The 22,429-nt window shown below is 41.1% G+C and overlaps 1 protein-coding gene and 1 long non-coding RNA gene across 18 annotated transcripts in view; one reads left to right on the top strand and one right to left on the bottom strand.

Annotated features, from left to right (window-relative positions):
* The window catches only part of epb41a (erythrocyte membrane protein band 4.1a), a 69,880-nt gene that overhangs the window by 10,273 nt on the left and 37,178 nt on the right, over positions 1-22,429 (top strand). For 14 of the 17 annotated variants that reach the window (XM_034892404.1, XM_034892403.1, XM_034892401.1 and 11 more), the window contains exons 1-6: positions 11,245-11,455; positions 18,683-19,008; positions 19,864-20,139; positions 20,903-21,007; positions 21,219-21,261; positions 21,344-21,419. In XM_034892404.1, the coding sequence (XP_034748295.1) occupies positions 18,691-19,008; positions 19,864-20,139; positions 20,903-21,007; positions 21,219-21,261; positions 21,344-21,419 (818 nt within the window). In that variant the 5' untranslated portion in view covers positions 11,245-11,455; positions 18,683-18,690. Of the gene's footprint in view, positions 1-11,243; positions 11,456-18,682; positions 19,009-19,863; positions 20,140-20,902; positions 21,008-21,218; positions 21,262-21,343; positions 21,420-22,429 lie in introns of those variants that run through there. The other 3 variants (XM_034892402.1, XM_034892391.1, XM_034892405.1) reach the window with 2 other exon arrangements.
* On the bottom strand, positions 7,378-18,110 carry LOC117956984. Its single transcript, XR_004659413.1, has 4 exons — positions 18,096-18,110; positions 17,261-17,262; positions 14,783-14,953; positions 7,378-7,388 (listed from the first exon to the last, which is right to left on the bottom strand). It is a non-coding gene; the product is annotated as an uncharacterized LOC117956984 (long non-coding RNA).

Genomic DNA, 22,429 nt, shown 5'->3' with positions numbered 1-22,429 from the left:
CAGTTCTGAAGGCAAAAGGGGGTCCAACCCGTTACTAGCATGGGGTACCTAATAAAGTGGCCGGTGAGTGTAGATTGCCACTACTTGGTCTGTTTAAAAAAAAAAAAACTACTTCATTTGTGTTTTTGGCTCCCTTATAATACAAACATTAGAGTCTTTCTCTGGCTGATTTCCTGCTGAATCACCAACATATTACAGCTCTCAGCTTTGTTTGGGCTATAGTGCATCGTGTGACCCTGCAATACCGACTGTGACCACTACGGCAAAATCACCACAGTGCCCAATGCTGTTTGTAAATGTAAATGTGCTGTATTTATAGAGCGCTTTTCCAGTCTTGACAACTGCTCAAAGCGCTTTTACATCTACAGGAAACATTCACCATTCACACACATTCGTACACTGTAGCCGAGGCTGCCGTACAAGGTGCCACCTGCTCATCAGATAAACATTCACACACATTCACACTCTGATGTGCAGCACCGGGGGTAACTCGGGTTCAGTGTCTTGCCCAAGGACACGACGACAATGACTGCAGGGGCGGGGATCGAACCACCAACCTTCCGATTGGCAGGCAACCGCTCTACCACTGAGCCACAGCTGCCCTTTGTCAGTGGGGCTTACAGGGCCATGTAGTGTGTTAGTCCCACCATGGTCCTATCTATAACTTGTTAGTTTAGTTATCAACCATAGACATCTCTGGAAAGGTTGTTTGGCAGACCAAGACTAATTAAGTTAAGAACTTCCACTGCTACCAACACATAGAATATTATATATGAACCCTGCAGGGTTCTCCACAGGCTCACTTCTTTTTCTTAATTTATGTTAGACCTAATTTTTGAGTGAACAATTATTTATTGACATGTTTACAAAATGACTAATAAAAAAAAGTCCCCATCGTAATGTCATCGAATTCCCATCATGACACACGATCATATTTTGAAGGCGATGGAGAAGCTGAGTAGTGTGAGCTACCCTGATGGAGTCTAGACCCTTGTGGTGCTGGTGATGGATGAAGTGGAGGCTGAGATCTTATTGGATGAGAGGGGGAACTCAGTCCGGAGCACTGGAGATGAATGGGGAGCATGAATGGTCTTGACCTGTCACGCTGAAATTAGAGCTGACAGCAACGGGAGGAGAACATTTCAATATTGACAGCAACGATGTGATTAGCTGTTTGAGATTGTGGCTAAATCTGCCAGGATAAAAGACAGAGAGAGAGAGAAAGAGGGAGAGAGGGAGAGAGAGAGACAGGGAGAGAGTATGAGTGGCACGGTGGATCAGTGGTTAGCACTGCTGCCTCATTGCTCGTAGGCACTGCATCCTGAGTTTGATCCCTGGTCTAATTGGGACATTTCAGTGTGGAGTTTGCATGTTCCCCCCTTGTTTGTGTGGGTTTCCTCCCACTATAAAGACATGCATGCTGGGTAACTAGGACTACAGTTGTCACATTAGTTGTCAGGCTAACACTGGCACATTTAAAGAAATGTTGATTACTGCATGATCCTGATCAAATAAATAAAAAAATTAAAATAAATAAAATGTCTATAGCTTCAATACAACATGGCTGACTGCTTGAAGGTGTGTCTTTAGTGCTGGGGAGTTGGTAACACAAAGCTTTATCAAAAATAGGCAACATTTCTTTTTTTTTAAGCAGATATCTTAGTTACAACAAAATTGAGCTGGCTAGGCAGTTTTGGGTATTTCCATAAGCGCATTTTGTTCAGTTTGGGGAATCTAACACTCTCTACAGAGCACGCGACCTGCATTGTTGTCTGTAACACTAAAGTAAAGCACACACACCTTTTAGGTAATAATGCTTAAAATTAAACAGACATCTTAACGTACAAACAGGGATGCAGGAGAGTATCCAAACTTCAAACCACTGAGATTCAGAACAGCACTGAGAGCTGAACACAGACTTTTACAAATGTCTTCAGCACAGAGATGACTTAAGAGGGAGGAAGTGGATCATCAAGGGATGGTCACGGTCTGCGAGACATCACCGCTGCCCACTTGGAGGCGGATCCAGCCAGTTTTAGACCTACACAGTCGGCTTACACAAAATACAGACAAATTTGGGAACGTTTGCAAACTTCTGGATCAGCACTCAACTGTTTAACAAGGTTCGGCAGGGTTTCCAGCGCAGCATGAGTTCTGGTGATGAAAGGTTAACTGAGAGTGTTGCCTGGCTCCTGGCTCCTATATCAGGCATCACTTATGTTTTAAATGTTTGGGGGTAGACAGCAGGGAGGGAGGGGGCTGCTTTTCTCTGTGCTCCTTCAGCGCAGCAGATGCTCTGGCTCAGCACCTGCTATTCACACCAGGGGAGAAGTGATAGTGAAGGGGGGGAGGGGTTGCGAGGGCAAAATCTGGCCTTTTGTGCATTGATGGGGGAAGGAGTGTCTGTATGAATTTGTGAGGAGACGTGACTGTACAGACTGCTGGTGCAGCAAGCGCGTTGCTGAGCAGACAAAGCCCCGCGAAGGGCTTAGATATGCCCATTACAACATGCCTCTGGATGCAGAAGGCTGTACCCATGGGCTGTTGGGCTCTGAGTTTCTTTTGTGCTTCTTTTGTGCAAGTAGCTGCTGATTTGAATGTTTTTTTTAAATTTTTTGTCAAAGATTGGACTCTTTATTTAACAATGGTTTGGTTCAGCTCGTGCATTCCTTGAGTATTTCCGTTTTGTCCCACTTCATCGTTTTAACAAATTTTAGAAAGACATGTGGTACAGTATGTCTGAAACTGCAATGCAATAATGACTAAAGGTTTAATTTGTGTTTAAAAATGTGATTGACTGCATTATATATAACAATAGAGGAACTTTTTAAGGTAACATAATAATTCATGAGTCCAACAACGGGGAAATTTGCAGTCTTACAGCAGCAAGGGGGTAATACAAAAACAGATTATAATTTGTCATGTATACATACACACACATATATTTTAGTTACGTCAATCCATTGTCCATAGTTAACATGTGATTGAACACACTTTTTTATCTGATATAAATGTTAAAAGGGATGTTTTTAATGCTCTTATCAACATAGGAGTGGACTAATAGGTTTGCTTTATGGAAATGTTTATTATTATTGCAACATAACTAAACAATGACCACTGCTGTCCAGAATATTCTCTAGAATAAATCTTCAGATACAATTTAAATTCATTAAAAACAGGCACTGAGCTGAAGTGAGGAAGTTAAAATAGATATTAATATAATATTGAAGTATATAGGTTGATATATAATAGAAGTTAAATAAAAACAGCTAATAATATCAAGTAAGAAACCAATTAAAAAGAGACTACATATAAATAAATAGGCCAGAATTAGATAGAGACAAAAATTGTTTTATTAAAAGTCTAAAATAGATAAATAGATGGATGAATAACTTGTTTAATGAAAGACTTGGCTAAAGAGGTAGGTTATGAGTTTGCCTTAAAAATATCAGCGTTTTCTGCAATTAAGTAATTGAAGGATGCCTCACCGTGAGGTTACTTTCTGACTTTTGAGACTATTAAAAGACCACTTCCAGAAGACCTGAGCGTTCATAATATGAAAGCAAATCTGATAAATAACTACGGTCAAAACCGTTATAAACCAATAAAATTATCTCAAAATCAATTCTGAGGCAAACGGGTAGCCTCTGCAGAGGCTTTAAAAAGGGTTTAATGTTGGGTCTTTTTCTGTTCTTTGTCAACACATGTACAGCTGAGTTTTGCAATAATTGTAATTAAACAATATTTGTCTTAGGAATACCAGAAAGTAAGACATCACAATAGAATACATAATGGATAGATTAAGGCATGATAAAAGGCTGTTTATGTTACATTTCTGACATGTGGCTACAAGTTAAGATCTGAATAAAAAATAACCCCTAGGTTCTTAACTTGTTGGCTGGATTAAACTGCCATCATTTGCAGTTTTGCATTCTATTTCTCTCTCTGGTTGAGCTGGAGAAAGTTCTTTGCCATCCATGACTTGATATCTAAAATACAGTCAAAAGGGCAATAATTGGCTCTAAGTTATCAGGAGACACGGCAATGTAGTGGTGTTTATCATCAGCATAATGATGGAACTGTATGTTGTGTCTCCTGATGATGTGTCAAAGTGGCAACATGTAGATATTAAAAAGAGTTGGTCCTAAAATCAAACCTTGAGGAACACCACAATACATCTTATAGCTTTTTGATGAGCGTTCGCAGTAACACCATTTTTTTTGTCAGTAAGATATGATTTAAACCAGTCAAAAAACAGTCCCAGGGAAGCCAACCTGCTTGTGAAGTCTATCTAAAAGAATTGAGTGATCTCCAGTATCAAAAGCAGGAGTAAGATCCAATAATACTAACACAAAGAGTTTTTTTCACATAGTTGCACCTGAGGTTGTTTAACACCTTGACCAGTGCCGTCTCTATTGACCTGAATGTAACATTACTTGGTAATACTAACACAGCGTAGTGTCCCACTTTACACTTGGAAAGGTTAACCAAACATTCCCTTTTTCTAAGAAGCTCATCACAAAAAATGAAGCCCCTGCTTTACAGCATCAATGAACTTTGTGACGTGTTGGAGCTGTGTGAGGCCATGCAGTCGTGCGTGTACAGGGACTACAGGAGAGGACTTAGCACACAGCCGGGGGGGGCGTTCCAGTGTTGAGAGTCAGAGTGGAGGATGTTGTGGAGCCACATTTTGTAGGACAGGGACAATAGTGGTTAAACTTGTGGGGACAACAGACTGGAGTAGTGACAGGTTGAAAATGTCCCTCTTACTAGAGCTGTCAATCTTCCGCTATAATACCATTTGAATTTCTTTCTTTTTTTAATATTCAACAATATTTTAATGTTTAATGCTCAAATGCAGCCTGTTATTAATATGTACTACACTACTCAGGCTCATGCATTGTCAATGACACTGTAAGCACGTGGTTGTTGTTTCACATCCTGTTCACTAGAGAGACTTTCAACAATGGCCTGGGCTTGAAGGGGACCTATGTCATGGCGCATTGCATTTCCAACACGCCGCTCAGCAAAATGGCATAATGTAAGAAAGCACAGCCCAAAACGTTTTGTCATGAACAAAGTAACAAAAGTGTTAGCCAAGTTGCTGACAACCTGTTTCTTGCAGGTTGTCACCTTACTGAGAATACATTAGGTAATGTATGAAGTCAAAGCAACTCTGACAGCTGTAGGGCAGCTAACAGTAACTTTAGCTGTCTCCATGAAGTTCCTATGCTCCTATAACTCGCGATGCAGTTAAGAAACAAGAACAAGCTATCTAATGATTACATAAGTTTTTTGGCTCTGTGAATGTCAATTTTAAAGTAATGTTAAAACTATTTCATGTCTTTTTTCTGATTTCCGTACTAATGTATGACGCTCCGTGATGTTAAGACCTCACAATGCCTTGTGATTTTCTCACTCCCGCTAACAGATTGTTCATCAGATGTGAAATGAGAAAAGTATTTTGTTTTCACATCTGGGTGGGCCAAGGTAAGAAGAGGGAGATTAGCTTATGTTAGCCAATTTATTTGAAAAAAAATAAATCACATTTGAACATTAATTTCAGCATCCAAATTGTAGTGTTTTGAATTATATTCGACTTTCGGAAATTCGTTCCAACACCCCCACTGTGAAGACATCTGCCAGCTGGTTTTCAAACTGGGCCAGGGATGCCATCAGGTCCAGGTGCCTTGTGTGGGTTCATCCACCCTGGATATGATAAATGGGCAGCCGTCCTGGGCCTTTTGTGCTTTCTCAGCTGTATGCATAAAAGTTGTTAAACTCATATTGGAGAGATGCAGACATTACCTCATCACTGCTGATTTTCCTTTTGTAGTCTGTGATGGTTATTAGTTCAGCCATGTGTTTCTGGTGTTGAAGTCCAAACTTAAAGGACCATGCTTTATGCGCAGACTTTACTGATTAGAGATTCTAATTTGGAATGTCCATACAGTAATCTTTGGTACAAAGTCATTGATGCATTTGCCGATGTAGCCGAACCTCCTTCCGTGTATGTGTCTATGGTGTTGTCTCTAAACACACACCACTCTGTCATGCTAAAGCAGTGTCATAGAGCTGGGTCTGATAGGTCGTACCCGTGCTGAATGGTTCGTGTCACTGATGGGTCACGTTTAAGTTCAAAGTCAAAATTTGACGTGATAGGATTTGCCGATTAGAAGGCCGGGGAGGGCCTTTTATCCATTTTGGAAAGGAGTATGAACATGGTGGAGCGTATTACCTCCATGCGTAGCACAACTGATGTGTTGGTGATATATCAGCAAGACATCATGTTGGCGTTGTTAAAAATAAAAGCCATGAGGTTCCTGCCCTGTCATAACTTGATACTGCTCATCCAGGGATTGGCTGGTGTCAGGTAATCCCAGCCATGAAAGTTCCCCATTGTTTGTTGGTTGTGGTGAAAAAAGGGCTGTCAACCAACAATCTAACGTGCAGAAGTAGTTTTCTATCATACCGTATGATTGTGCTCGCTTTGGCCTTGCGCATGTTGTATATAAATATAAATTATAACTTATACTTACTTACTAGTTTACTTATAAATAAGTAAAAGATAGAACCAATTAAAACAAAAAAGAGCAAAGTTGCAGAGAAGCTTGCAGCCGTCCACATCCAGCACACTGTTGCATAAAACATCTCACTCTCATAGAGACAGTGAAACATCAGCATAATTCCCAAAACATCGAAGTATTCCTTTAAGAACCTGGGTAATTTTCTCCTCTGTAGTATGCTTTAGCAACAACCTCTTCCTAAAAGATTGCATTCTTGTCAATCATTCTAAGTGTCCTCAGATCTGATCAGAATTTAGGCCTACTGCAGTCTGTTATGTAACAATTAGTGCCCAAACACGAGTGGGATTGTACCTCGCTGTGGAATCATAACAGCTAAAGACTGAACGGGGACCTGAATTCACATTTGAATGAATTAATTCAAATGAATCCCGCCTCCCCGCTCTCCCCTCTCACTGATGCTGAGTGAAAATGGATGCATTGATTTTTTTTTATGGCACAGGGATCCTTGGTAACCGATGGTGAGGCTCTGCCATCAACAGCAGCTCTGAGTTAGAATTGAAGCAGGCTGCTCCCTGCACTGCTCCCATTGGCTGCTTCCACAAATACACTTGCCTCCTGTGCAAATGAAGGAAAACCAAAGGGTGTGTAACTGGGTGTGTATGCCCTACGCGCTGTCTTACAGGATAGAGGTTTCATCCATCCGCTTGGCTATTTTGTTTGTTTTAGAGCTGTTGTACTCATCCCAGGATTTGGGTATTAGAAAACATGTATGTATTGTAACAAGTATGCATGGCTCAGAGGCAGACGCTAATACTCAAATCTGGAAAACATGGGAACCCTTTTCAGTGTATAGCCCAGACACTGCTATAGTACCTTTTTTACAATGACAAATGGACCATCTATTGTTTCATATATCCATGCACATAAGTATTTATAAAACTCTTAAGAGACCTCTGTGTGCAACTGTGGGAGTGGGTTCACAGCTCTCAGTCAAGTATATCTTCCAGCGGGCTTTAAATGAATACCTCCATATTTTATTTTGTTTCTGACCTTACGGATAAACAGTAGCTTACTGACCTTACAGCCAAACTCTCACAAGTGTCCGGAGCATCGTCACTCTGCCAACTGAAATTGTAAGTTTGCCAACTAACTTTTTTTATAACACTGAATATGTTACCACTGGCAAAATATCTCTGCCAATTATATCCATGCTTTAACATTACTTTGTAAGATGCTTCTCTCTTCACAACAAACTAACCTACATGCAAATTATGAAAATAAACATACACAAACATGAGAGATAAATGCCCAGGCTCCCGAGCTCTCCAGCACAGTTTACAGGTTGTTTTGCTGCCGGCAGTTGTGTCTCTGGCCGTTCTGTGCGCTGTAGCAGGCTGAGCCAGGATCCCTGCTTCATCAACTAATACTACCTGGATGTGTGACGGCTGCACGGAAAAGAAATAGGCGACATGCAGAATCTCTAGATGAGCTGCACCCAAGCCAGGCCACAACACATGTTACTGCTTGAGTTTTATAAAAAACTAAACAAAAAAACCCAACTTCATGAGGCCCTTTACCTATGCCATCTGATAAAGCCGTCTGTTACTGCACAGTACGACTTCTGCATTATCAGCACAAAGCTCCTTAAATGAACTTAACTTCTGTTCAAGGTGAAGCTTTCAATTCTAATATATTGCTGGATAGTTTAACCCTCCTGTTGTCCTTGGGTCAAATTTGACCTCTTTAAAAACATGTCTGTATCTGAAATATGGGTTTCTTTTTAACCAAATTACCACAAAGAATGGATTAAATTCCGCTCTTTGCAAATATAATTGATCACTTTCCTTCCTGACTAAATTCATTTGTACGTTCCTCTGGTCTTAACTATTATTCAAAATAGTTGATATTTTCTGCTTTTTTAACCGAAATATTAGGTATAAATCTATAGAAATTAGGGTTTTTGACCATAAATTCCAAAAAGTAGTGTAAAACTAATGGTAGTAAGGAAATGTTAGTGAAAACAAAAAAAAGACTAAAAAAAGGGACAGAAATGTCAAGTTTTTGTCTGTGATTTCTTTTCAGATTTTTTAACTGGGAGGACAACACAAGGGTTAATGAATAATAATCCCATTTTATTGTGATATGTAAAGTACACAGAAAGTCAGTAGTACATGTTTGGTTGCTTTGAGAGCCCTCTGTAAGTTATTTCAGGGTAATGTAGCTCAGCGTTAATTCCTTCAAGAAGACCTAACACTTCATTAATGCTCTCTTCATAAATCAAATCAGCTGTTGGAGGCGTTCACCTTCCTGTTAAACCAATCCCATTTGGCCACACATTCCAAGGGCCAATCACAGCGTCACAACCCTTTTTTAAATCTGTTTCTCTCCCTGCTGCTGTCAGCTGTCATTTCAGGCAAAGCATGCAACCCGCCACCTCCGCTTCCACGTCCAGGCACTGTCACCCAAAGGTACCCTGGGTCTTCCTCCTGCTGGATGCTCCGTCGACTCCTTTGGTCTGGTCTCCGGGCTCCTTCACCACCAGTGTCTTGGCTTCCTTACCCCTTTTACAAATTATTCTACGATGGAGTCTAAATCTCCAAAGACTGTACGTTTTATTATGCTTATGTACAATAAACCTTTGCTTATTTGCAAACAAGTGTCTCCTGATCAAAATGTTTCTGGATAAAGTCACAAGAAGGAAGAGATCTGTTTTGCTTCCTTCAACTTTCTGGAGGCCGTTTTGAACGGGCACTGCAATTGTTCATGTTAAAGGCATTTTTGATGCTTTTATATGTCAACACTTTAACAAACGTTTGCTTGAAGAGCTCATTTAGCTGTTGGGCCACAGGCTAAAGAAATGACACCACCCAAACTAGCAGTCATTCTGACTGGCTGAATGCCAGATTGGGATTATTCAAAGAAAATCACTAGCAACGCACCACAGGACAGAAAATAAGACAGCAGACATCATAGATAGGTTGGACCTCCGTGTTTAACTGAATATCTTTAAACATTTCAGTTACAGCTGAAATGACAACAGAAAGAAACAGGTTTGCTGATCACATATCTTTGCAATTCAAATGAACGGTCATTTTTCACATTTAATATCACAACATGACATAACAGCACAATAGGTAGACTTGCAATGCGGAGGAGGGTCTGGCCAGACCCCACAGCATTCCGGGACAGCAGAAAAATGTGCTCTGGTTTATCGGTATTTCTATAAATCAATCGAAATCGCCCTGAGTGGTGCTAAATGCTGGACGGAGCCACGGTGCCGCTGCTAAATAGTCCCGGGAAGGAAAGTGTTTCGGTGGAATATGTGTACATTCAAGTAGTTTTAGTCGAGCAAAAGAAAACTCTGACTTGACAGATAGTCTAGCTAGCTGTCTGGATTTACCCTGCAGAGATCTGAGGAGAAGTAAACCATAGTCCTCTGAAATCCACCGGAGTTTAGAACGACAACACAAAGGAAGCCTCTGGCAACGGATATCCGGCCTAAATAAGTGGAATCCGGCAGAATTTCAGTCGGCAACGGAGCAATCCCCGAAGTGGAATGTTGTGGATTCACAGTAGACCTGATAAACACTACACAAGAGGTAACAGTTATGACCTTGTCTTTTGGGTAGCCATTTGTTGATATGATATGTGTTTATTGTCTTTTGAGTGGTGTGCTGATAGGGAAATACCACTGTAACATGAGGGTGTGTGTGTATGTGTGTGAGGCTGATGATGACGGAGATCCATTTAGAAGTGTAGCACACACTTGTAGAACAGAGGCAGAACGCCGCACCACAGATACGCTGAAGAGAAACACTGGGAGGAAACCTGTTCGGACGGAAAAGACTTTGCTTTCTTGTTTTTCAAAAACAAGTCTTTGTCTAAATACAGTCAAAACAACCTGCAGGAGCACAACAAGGAAACACATGGGCTGGCACAGCCCAGAGAGATGATGCTGGAGCAGCTCACGAGGAAGCAGTTCCTTGTCCACTTTGATTGCAATCACTGTATTGATTGATTGTAGTTCAACATTTTAAAAGTCTAGCCTGAAAGTTCACTCTTGGTGTTTTACCGAAGAGTTTAACCCTCATTTTGTTCTCGGGGCAAATTGACCCGATTTCCTATATCAATGTTTTTTTTTAACTATCCAATTGTAATTACCCAAAATATCATGATAGGCCTACATTCCACACAACGCTCTTCGGCAAGTACAAATCTGTACTGGATGAATTTTGGGGTGTCTTTTTTTGTCAATTTGAAAAACAAATTGAATTGGTTTCGAAATAGTATTGAGTAAAAGTTGACATATTCCAGTCTGTGATTATCCATCTACATTCATTCCTTTAATTTTAATTGCTGATTTCTGCTTTTCTAACTCAAACATAGGTATAATTCCCTAAAAATGAGGTTTATTGACCATAAATTCTAAATATAACTGTAAAAATAAAGTTAATAAGTCAGTGTTACGGGTTTTGAACGTCAAAAAAAGTGACAAACATTGAAAAAAAAGGACAAAAACGTGAGAATAACGTAAAAACATTGATCAAAAAGCGTCAACAAAAGTGTTGATTTTCAATTTTGACAGGAAGACAACACAAGGGTTACGAAAAAAACTCCAGGTTCAATTAAGGTAATATCTTTTTCTGTAGCTTTTTCTCTCTCTCCATCCGCTGAGAAAAACTATACTGTGCAGCTTCAGCGGCTGCACAGCTAGGGAGGAAACATGCATTTTGCGCCTCTCTTGACTGCCTGTCAGACAACACTGAGGGCACAGGAACACCCGGGCGCCGTCTGCTCGGCTGGTACCTCAACACATTGTTCCATCCGCTGGGAACCGCTCGTGAATCCCGTCTCTGTTTTGTCTGAAACCGAGCAGGACCAGTGACCGCGGAGCATCTTTTCTTCTTGGTGGTGGAGCGGAACACAGGGTGAGTGTCAGCGGCCAGCACACTGGCAGCTGCTCACACTCCATTTGTTGACATTTTCACATTCAGCGCCATTTGCAGACAGGTACACCTACCGCCACTGTTATTGTTCCACTCTCACGCGCACTGCTTTCATTTCTATCCGCAAACCGGGCTAAAGTGGTTAAATGCATCTTAAATGTTAGAGGTATTGCTACGAGCGATAGCAAATGATGCTTAGGTCTTTGTAAACAGCGATGCTTTTCACATTTGTCTTACGGAATGAATGCATTGAACGGATAAATTGTAGCTAACGTTGTAAATGGTTTGGTAAATCAGACATAAGAAGGTGTACAGCGGCTGCTTTAGTCTCCATGTTGTCCAGGGCTGCTATTCGCTCGCTATAATTTGATTCTTATTATATTGCGATATATCAGGCTACTAACGATACCAACAATCTTGTACCTTACCAACATAAAAGCAACGACACTCAATACTAAAGTCGTGCAAAAAAAAACAATTATAGGCTACAAAACATGAAATTCCTTATTTGAATATTTGAACATTATTTAAAAAAAACAAAAACAATACTGGCAACTACTATAATAGATGGCATGATAGTAGAAATGTAGTCAGCAATATCAATAGCCTACCAGGGGAAGTTAATGATTCTTGATACACAATTCAATACCACAGTGTAAAAAAAAAAAAAATCCCCAGATCCCATGTCTGTCTTCTATAACGCTAATATAGGATAATAAGGATAACACTTTAGTGTCTTCAGGAGTTTACCTGAAAATTGAGCGAGCATGTTCAGTTTGTCTGTTCCTTTCTGCCGATGTTGTTTTCACATAGAACCGGGCTGCTTAAAGTTCATCCGTGGTGTGCTAAGCGCCAGACGGAGCAACAATGACTCTGCAAAATAGCCCCGGAAAGAAATTTGTTTTGGCGAAACGTGTACGTACAAAAGGAGTTTTAGTCGTGAGACACAAAACTCCGATTGGACAGATAGTCTAGCTAGCTGTCTGGATATACCCTGCAGAGATCTAAGGAGCCGTCAAGAGGAAGGGGACGGACATCCGGCCTAAATGAGTGAAATCCAGTGGAACTTTGTGGATGTAGACTACACCTGAGTTAACCGAGTTCCATTAAAACAAGTTGGATTTCAGTGTGGAATCAGCTCTAGCCAGGTTAAGCCATTGTTAACAATACAAACAAAACGCATGCTGTGTATCAACATGTCCACAGACATTCTCTGTTGGACAATACTGTGGACAATACTGTGTCTACGTAACACTTGTAGGCGTATACGAGTTACTTTTTTTCTACTTTACTGAGCTTTTTTCTGATTTTACCATAAAAGCAAAGTAATCAGCTTCCACAAGTAACCATAAGCTATCAAATTACAGTATTTAAATTTGTTAAAATTAAAGTTATTTTCCGTATTCTATTTTTTTCTGGTGAGATACCCAGGAAGTTCTTTGTAAAAAAAAAAAAAATAGGCGACGATAACGTGGGTGTTCCGGAGTTTGAGCACTCACAGAAAATTCTGAGCACCCATGTGTGCAAGAGTTCCAATAGGCTACATGAAATCATTTAAAAATAAAGGTTGATGTTGGTGCTAAGTAGAGCATCTGTCATGGTGGGATTGGTTATGTTGCTGTCAGTCCCATACTCCATTGATTCTTAATTTCCCACGAAGCTGATCACGCTTACGTGTCAGTTCAACGTCTCATCTCCAATCCTATCTGTGTTTTTGAGATGTGGCGCTGTCCTGAGTTAAAAGATACTACTTACTGCCTACTTTAAGGCTTTTATTATCACGTTAATAAGTGTGTGTGTTTGTGTTGGCCTCTGTCTGAAACGGAAATGCAAACATTTTTGACACTTTATTTATTAAAGGGCGTCCCATGAACAGAGGAAAACCTATATCGGCACCTATAGTCTCACATGTCTTTTAACTATCAGCCACTTTCACACTGCAACAGGTCCTGAGATTATTTGGGGCTTCAAATTTATCACTGAGTTTGGGAAAGTGGCTCTTCCAATACTGTGCACAAGTGGACCAATGTGCAGAAGCACAAACTATTAGACAAACTTATCCCTTCACCAGAGATGTGCTCATAGGTTTATTGTAAATTAGTTTAAAATCATTCAGCATGAAAAAGCATTACAAAAAAAAGACTAAATCGACTAAATGTCAGTCGACTAATCGGTTGTGATTAGTCGACTCAGAGGGTGCGAGCCCTGTCAGAGTAGCATCACAATGATTTTGTAGCTGTTATTTTTTAAAGTGAAAATAGTTACAAAACGTGAGCCTCAAATCAAAGCCTTAAATTGCAATAAGATAGTATTTTGGAATTCTCCTTATAACATGGCTGCAAGCAGCCAGTCAGAATGCAAATGTTTCTCTAAAACTGCCTTACCCTGACGTTTTCAGTGTATTTTTTCTTAATCACAGATTTGTAGAATCTGGATATTGATTGCTTCCATCACAGTACATTTGAATCCCTGAGGTCTAGTTATAGGGGTGACCCGGTACAGATGCTGTGTTAGGGCTCAGCCCTCTGTTTTTGTGTTTTAGGGCTTTTTTTCTTCACTTGTGTCTTTCATTTGGGTCAGGCCAACTCTGTTTGTGGCTTGTTTCTAGATCTGGTGTGTGGATCCAGCGGTGACTGATAGACATCCAGCTTCCTGTGGCCTCCGCAGCAGCCTTTAATCCCACACAGGGCCCGATTATTTTTAAAGCTGCTTTCAGTCCTTAAGCTCATTTTCAGCACTCTGGCTCGCACGCAGTCAGAAATACAGATGCTTAAGTATGTTTTCACTTTTTACAAATGCATTATTTTAGTTTTAACTTTTGAACCTCACTCTGAGTCCAAATCTGAGAAATTATTTGAAGTATCATAGGGGTGGTTCCGAATTTTTGACGTAAGACCTTACTATTTTTATCAGTGGAGACACTGATTTTTTTCAACACTTTTCATCCAGTCCTTCCAGTTGCAGAGTTTGCTGGTGCTAGGCTAATGCAAGTCAACTGTATCTGCTAGCCTGCCATTTAATCAGTCTTACCCACTCCACTGTACACCAAAGGCAAATAAATTATAACGCCAGACTATCGATGTAAATGTCTGTTGATAGAACACTGTTAGGAATATGCATCGCATTGCAATAGTTATACTTTGTTCCCTGTAGTGGGGTAGCACAGGCTACAGCAGCGGCGGAGTAATATTATGTACCTAGGAAACCAAGAAAGCCGGTTCACATGATAATCACGCAAGTTTATTTACCTGTCACTCATTGCTACAGAAGCAGAGTGCATTGCACAAAGGAATCAACAAGATATTGTACTATATCTACCAAGGGTGTAGCTATACAGTTAGCTACACTATTGTCACTCTCCACAATGCTTTGAACTGTAACGTTATCGCCACTAAAGTTGTCAGTCTCAATCTATCAGTAGCAGCTAGGCTAACATTATAAAGGGGCTAGCTTTATTAGCTAGAGTAGCCTACCAAAAGTCTTAACGCATTAGTTGTCAGTGTGGTTCTTTAGATTTTAGGGGTGTTCAAAGTTACAGAGGAAATGCCCTAAACATAATCTTTGTTAATCTTTACAATCATTCTGTGACCCTTTTAGCGTGTAGCTTGCTAGCTCAAAGTTAGTTGTTTCCTGAAGAGAACAGAGTTTGACAATTGCAACAGATAGACAGAGGAAGGGACAATGTAATTCTGTTATCGATGCCAAACCCTAATGACCTTAGCACTAAAAAAGCTGTTCTTAAAGGGATATTTCACAGCTGGAAAGATGAATAAGTATTAATTGGGTCATTCGTGTAGTAGTAGAATAAGTTGGTGCCTTCTAGACCAGAAAAAGGTATTTGATAACAACTGTAAAATGACAACAATTGCATGCATCACTTTGCAACAAGTAGCATACAAGATGCTAATGAGAGACTTCTGTCATGTCAATACAGTAAAAATGGACCTACTTAAACAAGTTAGTTTACTGCTGGCTGCAAGTTAGCAATCAAACAACCATGGATAGTTACAACGGTTTTGAAAGGACTGCCAGCTCAGCTACAAGCTAGCAATCAAACACAACAAAAGCTGTTTTGAGCTAAAGATGTATATGTATGTATGTATGTATGTATGTATGTATGTATGTATGTATGTATGTATGTATGTATATATATATATATGATACGCACCGTTTTGAAAAGCAGTGTTTTTGCAACAGTTTCGGAAACAAATTCAGGAGATAACCAATCCTATGTGATAATTTGATAATGCTACCTGTAGAGGTCTCTTGGCGCTCTTCTGATGTTCCGCTCTTCCTATCCAGCCTGTGTGCACATGGTGTAACATGTATTGTTATAAAGTTTGTGTGAAACAGCTTCTCTGTAATAGAACTTGCTAACTAGAGCCCGACCAATATGTCAGCGGGCCAATATTATCGGTCAATATTAGGCATTTCCCGATCTATCGGTATCGGCATTTATAATGGCTGATGTAAAAAAGAAAACGTTTTTTTTTTTATATTCAGTCATCAGAATCATTTCTAATAACAAATAAATGATTTTGATGAATGAATATTTAAAAAATAAAAACGGACTGTCAACCATGTTATAAGCATTAATATCCTTTATCAGTCGGGATCCATTGCTAACCCACATTGAGTCTATTTTGAACCTGATTTCTTTTTTGTGTATGTTGGCTTTGAAGCACCTGCCCAAAATAAAACTGAGGCCTTCAACAAGCAGTAACAATGTTTCTGTGTTAGAGATTCCTGCCTGCAAATACTTTATAGTCCAGCTGAATAATCACATAATAATAATAATAATAATAATAATAATAATAATAATAATAATAATAACAATCACAATTTACTCTTTCATGACACAGAAAAATAATGGTCATAACCCACAACCAGAAGGGCTGCTACCATGAGTCAACTTGATTAGTCAATTTGTATCCTTTCTCCTATCCTTGAATGATTTATTTCAAAGAACCTTATAGGCAAATGTCTGGTAAAAATAGATTTAAAGGAGAAGCATGAGAAGGTGAAGTAGGTGAAGTTGTTGTGCACTCGTTGGTACACCTGGAGCTCTCCCTGTTCTCTGCCATGTCAGCAGTGTGCGTCTGTGCCAACGTCCACTCAGCACTGAGCGCTGCTAGCAGCGTCTCTAACTTCATGTGGTGGCGAGCCACAGATCCCGTCCTATCAGTGCCTGAGCATACAAAGGATTTCAGGCTACACAGTAATGGCTCCCAGAATATTTTTGCACCACGTCTGAAGGCAATAGTATTCAGTATATGTATATATATCTCTCCTTTCTATACTGTACCATATTACCACACACAAGCGGACAAATAAAACCATACTGCACACTTGAATTCACCAACAACACAGGATCAACTCTTATGTTTAGAAAAATGGATTGCATGTGTTGTTTTAGTGCCGCATTATTCAAACAATGATGTCACAGTTCCATCTGGTGTGTTAGGGAGTAGAGAAACAGAACACGCCTACAAATCTACCCACATTGTTTTGTGTGTTAAATCAAGCTGACGTGCTGCATGGAAGAGGTGTGTGGTCTCAGTCATCATTTCATAGATGGAAAGACATAGCACAACCAGACACTTTAGCACTGCTCTAATTGAATCAAGAACCCACCCAGCACCACACACACACACACACACACACACACACACACACACCACACACAGCTCGAAAGATGATCAACAGCTTGAACCCACACTAAACCAGTGTTCTTTGCACCGTCAAATGTGCTTTTTTGGGTGAGGCGGTGAGGTTGCTCTAGCTCACTACTTCTTGTGTCATTCGTGGTCTGATAAACAGTAAATTCATCAATTTCACATACGTCCATTTCCCAAGTTGCTGTACAGTTCATGTGTTGCCACATGACAGCTACAGACAGGGTTGCTCAATATTGTCAAAATGTAAAATTGCAATATTGAGCATGAATATGCCCAGGAGGTGAACTGGCACCTCTCCAGCTACCAGGCCACCACCATACTTTTGTCCGTAAGCTACTGCCACCCCCATTTAATCAAATTAAATTAAATTAAAGCCAAAGTTCCTTCACTCTGGGTCACACTCATGATTTTACTTTTCTGTCTCATTCCTTTTGCTCACTTTGCAGTTCAATCTGTCCTTTTCACTTCTTTTGCTGTCTTTGTCTCCCTCTTCACTCACACTGTCTCTATCTCCCTCTTCACTCACACTGTCTCGATCTCCATCTTCCCTCACACTGTCTCTATCTCCCTCTTCCCTCACACTGTCTCTATCTCCATCTTCACTCACACTGTCTCTATCTCCCTCTTCCCTCACACTGTCTCTATCTCCCTCTTCACTCACACTGTCTCTATCTCCATCTTCACTCACACTGTCTCTATCTCCCTCTTCCCTCACACTGTCTCTATCTCCCTCTTCCTTCTCGCTTTCTCTATCTCCCCGTCTCTAACTCCCTCTTCACTCACTGTGTGACCGGGCAACTGGCCTTATGAAATGTGCGGGCTCTAAATTGATCGGCGCATCTCACCACAAAGTAAACGGAATATCACATACTTATAGCTGTAACTGTCAGCTGCTGCAGATTAAGGATTTGTGAGTGTGCACACGCCTGGACTCTCAATGTGACACACACATTACACATCATTATTATTTAATTACACATAATAATTACATATTTATGTAAGATATACAATTACATAATTACACATTATAGGAGCAGTCGTGACGCTCCTCGGGACATGATAGAATACAGGTCAATACGATCAGATACACACACACACACAAAAATAGTGGAAGAGTCTAGGAGACATGTTGGGGGCAGCAGGTACACTTTTCAAACAAAGAAAAAATTGCATGCTCATTAATAATACTTATCATAATAATAGTCCTAATAAAATAAATAATAATAATAAAATAATACAAGGTTTTCTTACTATGAAATATTTCTGGCCTGCAGGGCTTTATCAGAAGGTGTTTGCTGCCTATCTGCCAACACTTCATGCTTCATTTATGCTATTTTAGTTATTTTTACTATTTCTTTGTGGAATTGTCATGTGACACATACATTGATTGATAGATTGTTTGGAGGTTTGAGCACTGTTTTTGGGGGGTGTGGGGGATGTCTTTGACTGTCTGACTTGTCTGATCTGATTAGCATATACAGTACTGGGCTGCTTTTCTTTTGTAACATGATTTTGTTCTGTGTCTCCACAGCTGTTGCCATGACAACAGACGAGGCAGAGAGTCATCAGAAGAAGCCAAGGCCGCAGGAGGAAGCGGGCCAGGACGCCGGGCCACCCCCCTCCCCGGAGGAGCAGCCGTTTCGGCCTCGGAACCGCAACTCTGCCGGCCGCGGCCTGTCTCGCCTCTTCTCCTCCTTCCTGAAGAGGCGCTCGCAGTGTGACAGTGAGGCGGGAGACAAGGACGACAAGGAAGTAGAAGAAGAAGCTAAAGCCCCCATCGCCGACCCCGAACCTGAGCTAAGGACGGAGGGGGAGGCAGCGCTGGACCAGCACTCACTCAGCAGCGCCGAGCCTCAGGTCTGTCTGTCTGTCTGTCTGTCTGTCTGTCTGTCTGTCTGTCTGTGTTCACAGCACATCTCTATTTGTTCAATAAAGACAGAGAGGATCACATAGTTTGATTCAGACAAGAGAAAGAGAGAGTGACAAATCTTAAAGGGTCATTTCATAATCATATTTTCCCCCCAAAACAAGAGACACGAAGGTCATTAAAATAAAAAAAAATTAAAAAAAAATGAGTCTCAGCAGAAACCTTTATCCCAGTCGTCCGTTGGATCATCCAACAGAAGTAACTGGACAACAATTGGTCAATTTTCTTAAGGCTTAGAAACCTTAATATTTATTTATTAAGAGCAATATTTCCAAAATAGTTCCAAACACTCATGAATGTAATTCAGGCATCAATTGATGAATGTGTAAGAGCTGCAGAATCAATGTTGCTATGTGATCTCTACTGTCCATGATCACTGAACAACCATTGTTCAAAGGAAAAGTACACACAGAATGTATGTATGTATGTAAGTAACATGTATTTATATAGTTATTTTCACAGATAAAAAAATTAAAGTGTTTAAATAAAACATACATACATACATACATTATGATTCGTGTTAAAACACAGCGCACAATTACGATTATAAGGTAATACATGAAAAAATGTAATAAAGTGCGGACAGGTCGATCACACCTGTTTAACAAAAGAATGTCTTTAACTGAATGTATGCCAGCATAAACTGACAGTAAAGAGATTGATGTCTTTAATGGTAACATAGAGTCTTATTCTTTTATATATCTAAAAATCCAGTATCAGACAAAATCTGCTGCAAGGACAAATCATTAGTGTAGGCCGCATCATAATCACAGTGTCTCTGTCAGGCTGTGCAGGTAGAGAAGAAAGAAGCTGGGGCGGAGGGAGAGGAGGAAGAGGGTGGAAAGGACAAAGACAACACCACGGAGAAAGGAGACGAAGCTGCCCTGGAGAAGGAGGTCAAGGAGCACGAGGAGGAGAAGGAGTGTGGCGTTGAGAGAGAGGAGGAGGGCGAGAAGATGGCCGAGGACGAGGCACAAGCTCCCAGAGCTCCACGCCAAGCCAAGAGCATGCAGATCACTGTCACGCTGCTGGACGACACACTCTACCAGTGTGAGCTGGATGTAAGAGCGCTTTGGCTTTTTATTCTTTTCGACACATTATGCACAAACTAAAGAAAAATTGAATACAGCTGGTTAAATGATTTTATTTTGATATAACAAAAGTATAAGGACATTTAAGTTTAAAAGCATTCACATGTCATGAATGTGGTCATATACGCATTATAAAGCACCTAGGGTCCTATTTAATGATCTAAGCGCATGGTGCAGGTCCATTTAGGTGTCCAAATCCACTTTTGCTAGTTCAACGGTAGAGTCCGTGCGACGGGCGGAGGGTTCAAAAGGTTTGTACTTAGTTTCTTCATTAACCCCCATCCACCCTAGTCGGAACCAAGGTGCTTCTGGTAAACCGTTCGCCCCCTCAGGAGGGGGGATCGGAGGCTGTAAACAAGGGTGGGGTGCTATTGACTTCAACCGAGGTGGTAATTAGGCGGTGGAAGGAGCACTTTGAAGAACTCCTGAATCCAACTAACACGCCCGCTATGGTTGAGCTGAGCCCGAGGATGATGTCGGATTGTCAGCAATTTTCCTGGTGGAAGTCACTGAGGTAGTCAAACAACTCAGAGATCCGTCCAGAAATGCTGAAAGCTCTGGGTGTGGAAGGGCTGTCTTGGATGACACGCCATTGCTTGGAAGTCTGGCACAGTGCCAAAGGAGTAGAAGACCAGGGTGGTGGTTCCCCTAATCAGAAAGGGGGACCAGAGAGTGTGCATCACACTTTTGAGCATCCCCTGGTGTTTAATGTGTCTTGTTCTCTGTATGTCAGAAACATGCCAAAGGCCAGGAGCTGTTCCTGAAGGTGTGTGACCACCTCAACCTGCTGGAGAAAGACTACTACGGCCTGATCGTCACGGAGACAACCACCATGAAGGTCAGCTGGATTAATAATGAGTCATTGGCTAGTATTACAACATCCCAACCTGAGCAATTGATTAAGACTCTTTCTACGTATTTTATGTCATCAGTGGTTAGATTAGATGAGATTAGATGGGATTAGATGAGATGAGATCAACCTGTGGTGTTGAAGGACTTGTTACACTGAACAGTGTTTGATGATATCAATCCCTCATATTCTCAATCAGACATGGATGGACCTAACCAAGGAAATCCGCCAGCAGGTACGAGGTGAGTGGAACTTTCTGTTCTCATTTTCATATGTCTTGTATATGTTAACATGTATTCATCACACCTTCCTTTTTTCCCTCAGGGGCCAACTATAATTTCACCTTCAATGTGAAATTCTACCCACCAGACCCAGCCCAGCTGTCTGAAGACATAACCAGGTACTACATGGTTCAGGTGCTACCCACAAACAGAGTTTTATTGTATCAGAAGCCCAATGTGGACAGGACGAGAGAGTAGGACAGGATAGAAAAACATGGCATTTTATTAAATTTATGTGATATTAAGAGTGTGTGTACTTTTTTGCAAGAGATTTGGTTGAAAACACAAATCAACAAAACCAGATCAACACAGAATCTAACAAATTAAATACAAAAGGCAAAGAAAAAAATGTAAAGCACACAACCCCACCACCATCTGGCCAAAATGAGGGACATCCGGCGGCAAAAGGCGTATAACCGAGTCCCCCGGGAGACACTGTGTGAGATGCTGCGGGTGTATTGGGTGAGGGGGTCCCTTCTCAGGGCCCTTTAATCTCTTTATGACCAAAGAGAGAGCTGTGTCCTGGTTCTCGGCAGTAAATCGGTCTTGTTCTAGGTAAGGGTTGTCCTCCGCCAGGGCCGCACTTTGGTATCAATCCTATTTGTAGTGTTTATGGACAGGATGTCGAGGCTTAGTCAGGGTGGCAAGGGGTGGCAGTTCGGTGGGCTGCTCCTTCACGTCAAAAGGAGACAGTTGAGTTTATTCAGGCATCTGGTAAGGATGCCTCCTGGGCACATACCTAGGGAGGTGTTCCAGGCACTAGGACGAGGCCTTTGGGAAGACCTAGGACTAGGTGGAGGGATTATATCTCTACCCTGGCCCGGGCCGCCTCGGGATCCCTCTGTCGGAGCTGGTTGTGGCTCGGGAAAAGGAAGTTTGGGGTCCCCTGCTGGAGCTGCTCCCTTATACCAGATAAGCGGATAAAGATGGATGGATGGCTAAAAAGAGCCACACTGTTCTGGCTCCAACACCTGACCTGGACAGTCTCGTTCAGGGGGATTAAATATAAGACCCCAGCCAACCCTGATGAATTAAACATTACAGAGTTATATGCTGCTGTGAGAGGAATTGAGCATGAAGGCTCATTTCTGACCTTTGGTTATTAGTTTGATAAACAGCTATCTGTTAT

Source organism: Etheostoma cragini, chromosome 14 (assembly GCF_013103735.1).
Source record: "Etheostoma cragini isolate CJK2018 chromosome 14, CSU_Ecrag_1.0, whole genome shotgun sequence".
NCBI lineage: Eukaryota > Metazoa > Chordata > Actinopteri > Perciformes > Percidae > Etheostoma > Etheostoma cragini.
This window is presented reverse-complemented; position numbering and strand designations above follow the sequence as displayed.